This window comes from Cryptomeria japonica, chromosome 5 (genome assembly GCF_030272615.1).
Source record: "Cryptomeria japonica chromosome 5, Sugi_1.0, whole genome shotgun sequence".
NCBI lineage: Eukaryota > Viridiplantae > Streptophyta > Pinopsida > Cupressales > Cupressaceae > Cryptomeria > Cryptomeria japonica.
Window position 1 is genome coordinate 356475845 of NC_081409.1, and position 11226 is coordinate 356487070.

The 11226-nt window shown below is 35.6% G+C and overlaps 1 protein-coding gene across 3 annotated transcripts in view; it reads right to left on the bottom strand.

Annotated features, from left to right (window-relative positions):
- The window catches only part of LOC131034329 (histone acetyltransferase TAP1), a 77860-nt gene extending 67047 nt beyond the window's left edge, over positions 1-10813 (bottom strand). For 2 of the 3 annotated variants that reach the window (XM_057965817.2, XM_057965810.2), the window contains exon 1: positions 10585-10811. In XM_057965817.2, coding sequence (XP_057821800.1) covers positions 10585-10640 — 56 coding nt within the window. In that variant the 5' untranslated portion in view covers positions 10641-10811. Of the gene's footprint in view, positions 1-10584 lie in introns of all 3 variants that reach the window. The other variant, XR_009103784.2, reaches the window with a different exon arrangement.
- Positions 10814-11226: the final 413 nt, after the last annotated feature.

Below are 11226 nucleotides of genomic sequence, written 5' to 3' on the forward strand. Positions count from 1 at the left end.
TGTGACGCTCAACAAAGAAAATGGAAATGACATGTCATAGCCTTTTTTAAGATGAATGAATTAAATTACGATTAAAATAATGACTGATCAGAAACACTAAAGCAAGTGTATGTCTTCAGAAAAACTTTGACAATCCAACATATTTCCAAATCCACAAGCAATGTACATAAGCCATGTTGTCTTTCCAGCCAATGCATAAACTAATCAGAAGGAATACAGAATAATCATGTAAGCACCAACCACTCAATCAAAGAAACACATTGTATAGTTGAGCACAAACATATGATTGATACATCTGTGGCAATATCAAAAGAACTGAGGCCACAAAATCTTCATAGTGAGAGCGCCCACATCATTCTAACTGAACAATGTCTGTTCAATAGGTTAGATACCTCTACTCTGCATTGTTCTTAGGTTTTATCATCAAGACATTGAAAAAAGTCTCAAATATATTCAGCTTTAATAAAAGGAAAGCAAAAATTAATCAAGCATTAAGATTTAATAAATGTTTACTTCAAAATGCAATAGGAAGTGTTTCCATGGATTCCCCATACAAACTAAATATCACTCACAAGTATATGTGCCACAATGAATAAAGAAGAATAGACCATAAAGAAGAATAGACCACTATATATTCTATGTTTCCAACTGTTGTTCTATACTTCTGAATCTCCTATAGAAATTTTCATTTAATTCATCTTTCAATCTTCCTATTTATGCTTCTACTTTCTGTAATATCCATCAGGTTACTCCTAGTTTTATACCTGCAAACAAATACTAATCACTAAAAGCTGATACTAGTAATATTAAGTATCACGAATTTATGATAATAGTCAGATCAATGCATCAAAGCGTCATCAATTTTCAGATCAATAACATCATTAATATTTGGATCATAGCATATTCCTCATAGAAAATCACATCATGAATTCCTTGGAAACGCTTACAAATGGCAATATAAAGGTTGGTTGTCCTTGAATTGCCGAGAGCATGGAAGGTGGGCCGCCCTTCCACCTCTCAGTCCACCTTGGAGGTTTGTCGTCCTCCTTGATCAAGCCCAAGAGCATGAAAAGCTGGCCATCCATTCTATCTCCTGTTCAACTTGATAACAGTATTAAGGTGGGCCATCCATCTCTCGTGAACTTGGAAGGCTGGCCGTCCTTCCTATTTGAAAGACACTTCCACAAATTCAAAACTGATTTCTCAACGAATTTGTTAGATGATTGCCAACTAAGTACCTCTTGATGAATTAATAAATTTATCCTCAAATGGCTGCAACAAATTATTTTCTGAATATCATTTATTGCTGCTTTCAATCTATATTCTGACTTGATGTTTTGGATGATTGATCGATTGATGGATTGCTGTTAAATGATTGATATTTGAATGATTTGAGGCTAGAATGGTTGAGGCTTGAATAGTTGATGTTTGAATGATTGATATTAAATTGTTTGAGTTGATGGAAGAATTGATTTATCATTGATGCCTGCTGGTTTAATGATTGAATGGATTGACAATTTATGATGATGATTTATTGATTGATTGTTTGCTTCATTTGATAATTGATGATTGCTTTGATGGATTCATGAGTGAAAATTGAATGAGTGCTGATTTCATTTATTGGTGAATGATGATTAATAAGTGCTCCTTGAATGCTTGGAATGATTTCTCCTTTATACTTCATTGGTGAAAGAGTCACCACCTTTCATAAGAATTGAGTCACCATCCTTCATAAGAATTGAGTCACCACCCTTCTTTGCTGCGTTTTGAGAAAAAACAAATTATCTTCCAAATTGATCTCCCTTAGATGATCATCTCAAATGAAATCTTATCCCCTTCATATATTCCAATGTGAGGGGGAAGTCACACCTCTCCATCATGTCTGCTCTTTGCAAAAGTCATAACCTTTCACAATTTACACCCTTTGAAAGAGGACAACCCTTCACAATTTCTGCTTTTTGAATGAGTTACAACACTTCATAATTTCTGCCTTTTGAAAGAGTCAAAACTATTCATCCTTAATTGCTGGTTTTGAGCCCTTTTAATTTTTAATTAAATTTCTTAAGGAATGGCTGCCCATGAAACACTAGATTTAATTTTAATTGTATGCTATGAATCACTGTCAAATGATATTTTGTAGTCAATCTTAATCAACCTTTTAATAGGATCACAACCATTTTATTTCATTTGCCTAAGTTAAAGCTGCGATCTGGATTTTTATAAAGTCGCGATCTCTTGTATTCTGGACAGGGTCATGACACTTTCAGCCAATTTCATTTAATTCATCATAATTACAAAAAGAAATAGGCTTCATAGAATTTAAAATGAGTACCAATGTAGCATACGTGGTTTAAATTTTGATCATAAGGAGCATAAATAATCAGTAATTTAACAACAAAACTCATCCTATTCAGAAACAGGATCTATAAAACCACAGCAACACTCGATTGAATCCTCATAACAAACAAAATTTAGCTTGGAGTTTTCAATAGAAAAAACTATTTCTGCTACTCTTCTAAACATAAAATTATTCTCAAATCCAGATACAGCCTACACCAAGGATAGAGCTCTTCCATAGCTTTCCAACACTTCAAAAAGAATGGAAAATGAAACCCATATGACAATGTCATGCCTCCAGAAGTTTACTTTTGTAATCTTCGCCAAATCCATGGCATCAATGAAGGATTCAGACCTGACCAGAAGCATAAATCCTGGCTGAAACTCTCACCTATGCATCAATGACAGATTTGGTCACAGCTGAAGACGGTAATGATACAAAACTGCAGAGTAACACATAAAGCCAGCACGAACATGTCACTTAAACATCAGTAATGAATTTGAGCATGATCTAATGCATGTCCCAATAGGAGAATGAAAGATGGTGCATTTTCCCTTCAGGTCATTGAGATGTCATGTTTATTGGGTTCTTTTACATTAGTTTGTAACTTTATGTGCCCAACGCACACAGATATATGTTTATTAGGCTCTTTCCATAATAAAAAAGGGAATTAAATAGCAGCAGATCTTCACCTAGAGCGAATTATGGAAACACTACATTCCAGCTGAGCATGAAGCTGTCTAAGAGATTGTCAAAGCTGGGCAAGCTTATGAGAGCATGTTTGTAATGTCCCCTTTTGGGAGGACACTAAATCTTGCCCAATATACTTGAATTATTGCAGGTTATGTATTTTCAGTCTGCTATGGTAATTTGGACAAATTCAATTCGATGTTGTTACCCTCTTTAAATGCAAAAGTCTTCTGTTTATATCAATCTGATCTGCTGCCTATACTCAGATCTCTCTCTCTCTCTCTCTCTGAGAATCCTTTCTATTCCATCAGGTCTGATTCTCTGGTTATTGATTTAATGTTCCCTCTTCTTTTCCTTTGATGCCTGCTTTATTATTGTTTGCAGATTGTGTTCTGATCTCTTTGATAAATGTTCATATCATTCTTCCAGATTTTCTTATAATTCTGATTTAGGTCTGCTCCTAAATCTGCTTTTAATGCTTCAGATATTTGTTCTATTCCATCAAACCTTCCTTCTTAAATGAAAACTTCTCCACTTTATATCCTCCAATGCGAGGGAGAGTCACATCTCTTCTTAATGGTCATAACCTTTCACAAGTGCCACCCTTCAAAAGGGTAACAAACTTTCATCATCACTGCCCCTTTGAAAGAGTTACTTCCTTATCATCTTCCCATTAATGCTTCCTTAATAACTTTGCTCCCTTCTTTCTACCTTTTTTCCTAAATGAAGTTCCCTTCTCTCCCTTTTATATCTCATGTTTGAGGGAGTCACAACTTTTCATTTCATGCCTTTTGACCATTCATTAAACTTAACTAAATTTTAATTATATAAATTTTTATTTTTATTCTTTTATATTTTAATTTATTATTATTATTTATTAATAAATCCTATTTCAACAAGGGGACATTACAGTCAGCCCTTCCCAAAATTGCTTGCCCTCAAGCAATGTAGGTTTCTAAGAACTGAATAAATCAACCCTTGGAGATTGGTATTTCTTCTTTAATTTGGTTGACCCAAGGCTTGCACCATACCATGGATATCTCTTTGTGTTAAATCTTGGGTGATCTTAACATTTATTAAGATGAAAATTAGAAGCATGACACACATCTATGACCTCAAATGCAACTTATATCTTTCTAGTTATTCACATCTCTAGAACATATAAAGTATGAACCAAACACAGAGCATACACATAAAAACACGAAGTATACACATAAATATACACAAACACAGAGCATACACATAAAAACACGAAGTATACACATGAACATACACAAACACGGAGCATACAAACAAATACACATGTTGTTAGATCCCTTCAATGGACCTAACCCTATCTTTCCATTTGAGCCAGAAAGTGGGCCTAACCCCAATCCTTCTGCTCCTAATCCATTTTGAGTCAAAAAGTGGACCTAACCCGTTTCATTTTGCTTCTAATCGATTTCGAATTAGAAAGTGGACCTAACCCCAATCTCCTAATCCACTTAGAGACAGAAATTGGTCCTCACCCCAATCTTTCTGCTCTTGTATGCTCACTGATGTGTCGCAAACTTTCTCCAATAAGCTTCAAACATTTGCTTAATATGTCCCATAGATCCTGGGGATGTAAGGGTGCCATTATTACTAGATTGGCTCCTCCACAAAGCTTCATTTGTTTATTGTCCTTTCTTCTCCTACCTGGATGCTTTTGAGATCTTCCTCATCGTGCCTTGTTTTCTTACTTGGATTTCCTTTTGTTTCACCATTGAACATTGCCTCTATATTACATAATTAGCTTTCTTCCTTTCTCTTTTGATAGCCCTTAAAGCTCGTTGACTTAATTGCATTAACTAAATTCCCTCAGGCTGGCAAGAACATGCTCTGATACCACTTGTAATGTCCCTTTTGGGAGGACACTATACTTGTAGAATTATTGCAGGTTATGTATTTTCAGTCTGCTGTGGTAATTTGGACAGATTATATTAGATGTTGTTTCCCTCTTTAAATGCACAAGTCTGCTGTTTATATCAATCTGATCTGCTGCCTATACTCAGATATGTGTGTGTGTGTGTGTGTGTGTGAGAACCTTTTCTATTCCATCAGGTCTGATTCTCTGGTTATTGATTTAATGTTTCCTCTACTTTTCCTGTGACGCCTGCTTTATTATTGTTTGCAGATTTGTATTGTGTTCTGATCTCTTTGATAAATGTTCATATCATTCTTCCAGATTTTCTTATAATTCTGATTTAGGTCTGCTCCTAAATCTGCTTTTAATGAGTCAGATATATTGTTTTATTCCATACATCCTTTCTTCTCAAATGAAAACTTCTCCACTTTATATCCTCCAATGTGAGGGAGAGTCACACCTCTTCTTAATGGTCATAACCTTTCACAAGTACCACCCTTCGAAAGGGTCACAACCTTTCATCATTGCAGCCCCTCTGAAAGAATCACTTCCTTATCATCTTCCCATTAATGCTTCCTTAATAACTTTGCTCCCTTCTTTCTTCCTTTTTTCCCTTTTTTCCCGAATGAAGTTCTCTTCTCTCCCTTTTATATCTCATGTTTGAGGGAGTCACAACTTTTCATTTCATGCCTTTTGACCATTCATTAAACTTAACTAAATTTTAATTATATTAATTTTTATTTTTATTTTTATTCTTTTATATTTTAATTTATTATTATTATTTATTAATAAATCCTATTTCAACAAGGGGACATTACAATGTTAGATACATAAATTGGTTCCACAATGTCCTGGAGGCTCCATGAGAGAAACTGGCTAGTAATCTTGTTAATTCCAGTATTTATAAGGAGGCATGGCCCCATTTTCATGCTAGAATTTTCTAGCATCCTCCACGATATATCTTGTGTCTGTTCAATATTGTTTTGTGTTCTTTGTTTGCCACATACGGGTAAACGATTAAATGCAGAAAGTAAATGCACAGAACATAATGGAAATATATTAAATAACCAGTCTCTGTATTAATTCAACAGTCCATGTACATCAAGTGCTTATAACATTAAACCCAGATACAACTATCATGATGCCACTACGAAGGAACGGTATGCAATATATAATACCCGAAGGGGTGTGACCAAACGTCGCGTCCAACTGCCCTTCGGGACGACTAACTAACTAACTGCCGTAACTCATTATTACCGACGACAACATAAACATAATATGACAACATAACATAATGATTATTCTCGGCAACATCATCCCCCCAAAGAAAAGAAGTCGTCTCCGGACGACTTAATACAAAATAGAGTCGTCTCTGGTACAAAATAGAGAAAATTGTACCCCCACCTCATATGATGACGCATACAACCGCGCGATGGATTTGGAAAGTGAGGGCAAAACATCGCGGAAGAAAAAGGACAAGTCCTCTGCAGAAGAGGAGTCCTCGGGAGAAAGCAGCAGTGATGAATCATCAAGTAAGAAGGTGCAAGCTCTTCCAAAGGTTATGCACCGTATGATGAAGGAATTTAAGAACACGAAAGGAAGCACGAGTAAAAACGAAGACGTGTGGTGCACGGAATGTAAGGAAGAAGGTCACATAAAAGGCACCTGCCCGAAGAAGGCATTCTGCGAAATTTGCCAAATGTTGGGACACGCCGTCAAAGAGTGTCCCTACAACATGAAAAAAAAAGGGAACCAAGTATTCTTCACGCAAGAGCAACCCTCACTGTCCGCAGCAGCGAGCTCCGCCCAGCCGCAAGCCGACGCCACTGCATCATCCGGTGGTTATAGAAGTAACCGAAGAGGAGGGAGAGGCAACAACAACAACAACAATCAGAGCAGAATGCAGTATGACGCTAAGGGGCGGCCAACAATTCAATGTCGGACCTGCAACCAATGGGGGCACTTCACTCAGGAGTGCCAGAATACTGAAACCCCCCAGAGCCTATGTAGATGGTGCGGCCCCAGTGATCACAATGACACAAAATGTCCTAAGCCGGGGGTGAATCTGCTCAATATTGAGAAGACGGGCAAAAACAAAGAAGTATTGGCGATCACTCGCGCGCAGGCAAAGAAGGCAACATTCTTCACATGCTCAACTATTCATTCCTTACATGCTGATTTCCATTACAGTACTTGATTAGTGTTCAAATTCTATAATAAACTGACTTTAAGCATAGTTCTCTATTTACAAAAGCAAACAAAAGATAAGTAGTCATTACCATTGAATTTATTATATCGGTACAGATAAAAAAAAATACAGGTACAAATTACAAATTTTGAATGAAAAATGTAGGTAGCAGTCATAGCTGTATGAGATAACGGTTTTCCCCCTTACACTGTTCATTTCATTAGCAAATTGTACTAGATCAGCATGCAAGTCAAACCCGTGTTGAAGAATTGGACATTGGAATATCCAGGTCAACTACAGCTCCATATGAAGTTAAGAAGATATCAATTTATAATTTTATTTCTTTTTTATTCTAGAGGTATCCCCACAACCCAGCCCAGCACCCAACTTGCCTTACCTTGGTCTTACTTACTGCTAGGTTGGGGCCAGGAAGGGGTGAGCTGAGGCGAGACTAGTCCTCCAGGGATGTACACAGACACCCGCAAGCCACGTGCATCAGGTGAACCCAAGCCTCAAAGTCAAAACCAAGACCAATAGGGAGCAACAAACCCACAGCCCAAGCCAACTCCGCTACTCGTGCCAGCTGATATCAATTTATAATTATTTATAAGAGAAACCATTTCAATCATAAAGAGCACTTGACTCTAGTAACCCCTTATAATTCCAAGGAATTTATCTTTTGTTTTCTCAACGTCCATATTATTGTAGCCTTACAGGGCATTCATTTTCTTATTAATATTTTGGATATGTTTTAATAATAAAAAGAGGTTTTTACTTTGTAGAAAGTAATCAGATACAGTTTGCTCGAGTCCTTCTCTCTTACCCCTGATGGTTCTTTTAGTGTTGTGGGATCTGTTAGGTGGCAGTCTTTAGCAGCATCAAACCAAGTATCTCTGATTCAGCCTGGAAATTACTACTATACTTTGGGCATATACATTTCACTTGTAGGATATAGCTAATATCTCAGTTATATCAATCTGCTTATGTTAACCTCTAATATTCACCAGCCTACTTATGTTTATCTCTGAGTGTCGATATCCGTTCACTATGTATCTATAAAGGTCCCTGTTAGTTTTAGACTAAAGAGTTTTTTTGGGTCAAAAGTGAATTAAACTACTAAAAACAGAATTTTATTACCATCACAGTACAAATTTTATAGAGAACTACAATGTCAAATTTGTTATATATTTTGTAAAGTTCTGGGCAGATGCCCCTTAAATTGAGCCTCCTTTATCTAACGAAAAGCAAAAGGCATCAATAATTACCATCATCCATACATCACAGAATGAGTTTCTCCAAGAAACAACAGAAAGCCAATATTTTGGGAATGCATCTAAAATGGTTGCAAAATTCTGAAGTTTTCCACAGAAAACAGATGTTCAAATTCCTGGCATCAAAAAATAACCAAAAAACTGTTTGATGACCATGATATTAAAGGAATTGCATTTAATAGCAATACCATTGTTTCATCCTAATACTAACATGATTTGCAGAAACAAAACTATAAGTTTTGGTTCTGGGCCAAAAATTGTCAAAGAATAACATCCCTTGTCTAATGCATAAACTTTGTCGTGCAACTTAACTAGTATTTTTTTTTTCTTGGAACACTAAAACCCAACATCTTATTTAATGCACAAGGCAACGTACTATTTAAGACAAGATTTCAGCATGCAAATGAACCAGGTTCAAACCCCAGAAAGCATAGAGCCTCTATGTGTGTGGACTGTATTGAACTCAGACGTTAACCCAAGAATCCGCAGTCTTATAGCTATTAAAATAAGAACGACTATTTGTCAATTTCCAGAGAATAATGGAATGAGTTATCTTTGCACCCAGAGGGTTATCTAATATTTGTTCTATCAGAGTTCAGCAGGGGACTCACACCCAGCCTTCTCTAGCATGGTCAGTATTATTGTGGCCTCATTAACCCAAAAAAGCATATTCAGACAAGCTTCGACCATGTGCCATATTGGGTAAGGAAAACCCTCCTGCCAGCACACAAAGGCAAAACTATTAGGCATTTACCATTTACGGGGCCGTGGCAATTTCTTTGGAATCACCAGTCAATATTCAACAGTGTGTGTCTCTGTTGAAAAATTTCTCAAACAAACAAACCAGATCTTGGGAAGCTAATAAAGACACTGTCTATACAGCATTTCAGATGTACAGAATGATGTAGATTCACTCAAACCACATTGCAGTACATCTGTACCCAATTCCATATCATATAGAAAGGTGTGTCCAGAATACTCTCTAAAAAGTTCAGCTAATAAGCGCAACTTAGTGTTTTATCCTTGACGCTCCCCAGCTTTAAATTTTAAAAAGCATGGCCATTTCTCCACTTCACAACTGAACTACAACCCATTGAGCTTAAAAATAGAAAAGATGCTACCAAAAAGAAAACAACAAAAGTGCTATCAAGTAGGGTCTAGAATTTTATAAATAATAAATCTGCAACTTCATGATTTTACTGTAAAAAGTTTGAATAAAAGCCATCTAACAAAAGAAAGAACAGAGGCATAATAATGTTACCAAAAAAAAAAGCTTTGTGCAACCTTTTGCATTTTTTGCCATTTCAGTTCTGCTAAAATCAACTATGCCTTGTAAATAGTGACATGGCCTAAATCAGGCGCAAGGTAAAGAAATAGGCTTCCAAAGTCTACATACTCATTATGTAAGAGATAATAAAGGACTGGCATAGTCTTCAAAAAGGCTCAAGTCCCATGAAGGCAGATTCATTCGTAGAACGTAATGTTCGAAGAACAATCTAAACTTTGGAACACAAAAGATAAGTAACCCAGCATCAAAACAGCCCAGCATGCTAAAGGAAGGTTTTATATTTTGGTCTTGTCTGGTCCATGGAAACTAGCATTGTATTGGAGCTAAGTTAGAAAATGGATTGAGGGGTCGGTGGGAGAATAATAAATACCCCAAACCACATAGTACCGTGTACTTCTGTAGAAGAGCATCTTAGCACAAAAATGTGATATCTTGAATTCAAATCCTAAACAGTCTATGAAGAATAACATTTAAGACTAAGAAAACAAGTTTTAACGAAAAACTGGGTAAAAAATTTCTTCGATATTAAGAATCTTCGATCAAAAAATTAAACAATACACTTTTTTCAGAATCTTGTGTTCCCAATTTCACTTAGAACTTCTACAGAATTTTGAGTCTCGTTTTCTATAACTTTTCTACATATTTGTCTTGGAATTTGCTTTGCTTTAATGTGTTGGGAAAGCTTGAAATCTCTAAGACATAAAACATTAATCCAGTACAATCAAACACAGTTTCAAAAATTTAACTTTGATAATTATAAGGGTTTTTTTAGACCGGCAGTGCTGAACTTAAGGCTCAACTATTTGTTAACAACAAAAAATAATTGAACTCACTGAAATAGGCATCCAGCAGTGAAAACAGATCGATTTGTAACGTACTTTAACGAATGCCAAAATTGATTGTTAAAATGGTTTAAGGACTTACAGGAGCGGCACAGAATTCCTGTGCAATCCCAATAAGTTGGAGGAATTTAGCATCATTTTTTCTCAAAATCCGCGCATTTCACTCTTTCACCTCACAACGTTCAGAGAAAAACATTCAACACGCCTTATCCAAGTTGAAATGCATGGGCGAAAAATTATTGTTGAAGGGAGCAGCTTCATTGTACACCATTCGTGAAGATCCTTAATATTTGTCCTATGGTAGGTTTGCTCATTAGGCAGAATCTTTGGGCTACATTGGCATTCATTGGTATAGAGGGAAAAGTGCCCCTTCCAAAACTTCCCTTTCATATTATTATTTTTTAATTATATTAATTATCTTGAAGGTGTATTACATTTAATAGATGCAAGAAGTTCAATAATAAAAATTAGAAACATTTAATTTGACATGTTTGTGACAATTATAGACATGAAAAGTAAAAAAAAAATTTATTCTCTCTGTCATGCAGTAATTAACTTCTAATTCTCCCAATCTATTATTATAATAGTAATAATATGATGATATTTAATATAATAATAATAAAGTAGTTGTAATAGATTTTTTCTTTGATAAAGTGTTTAATATAAATATTAAAAAATTATTATATAATATCTTAATAATAATTTAATATTAATTACAATATCA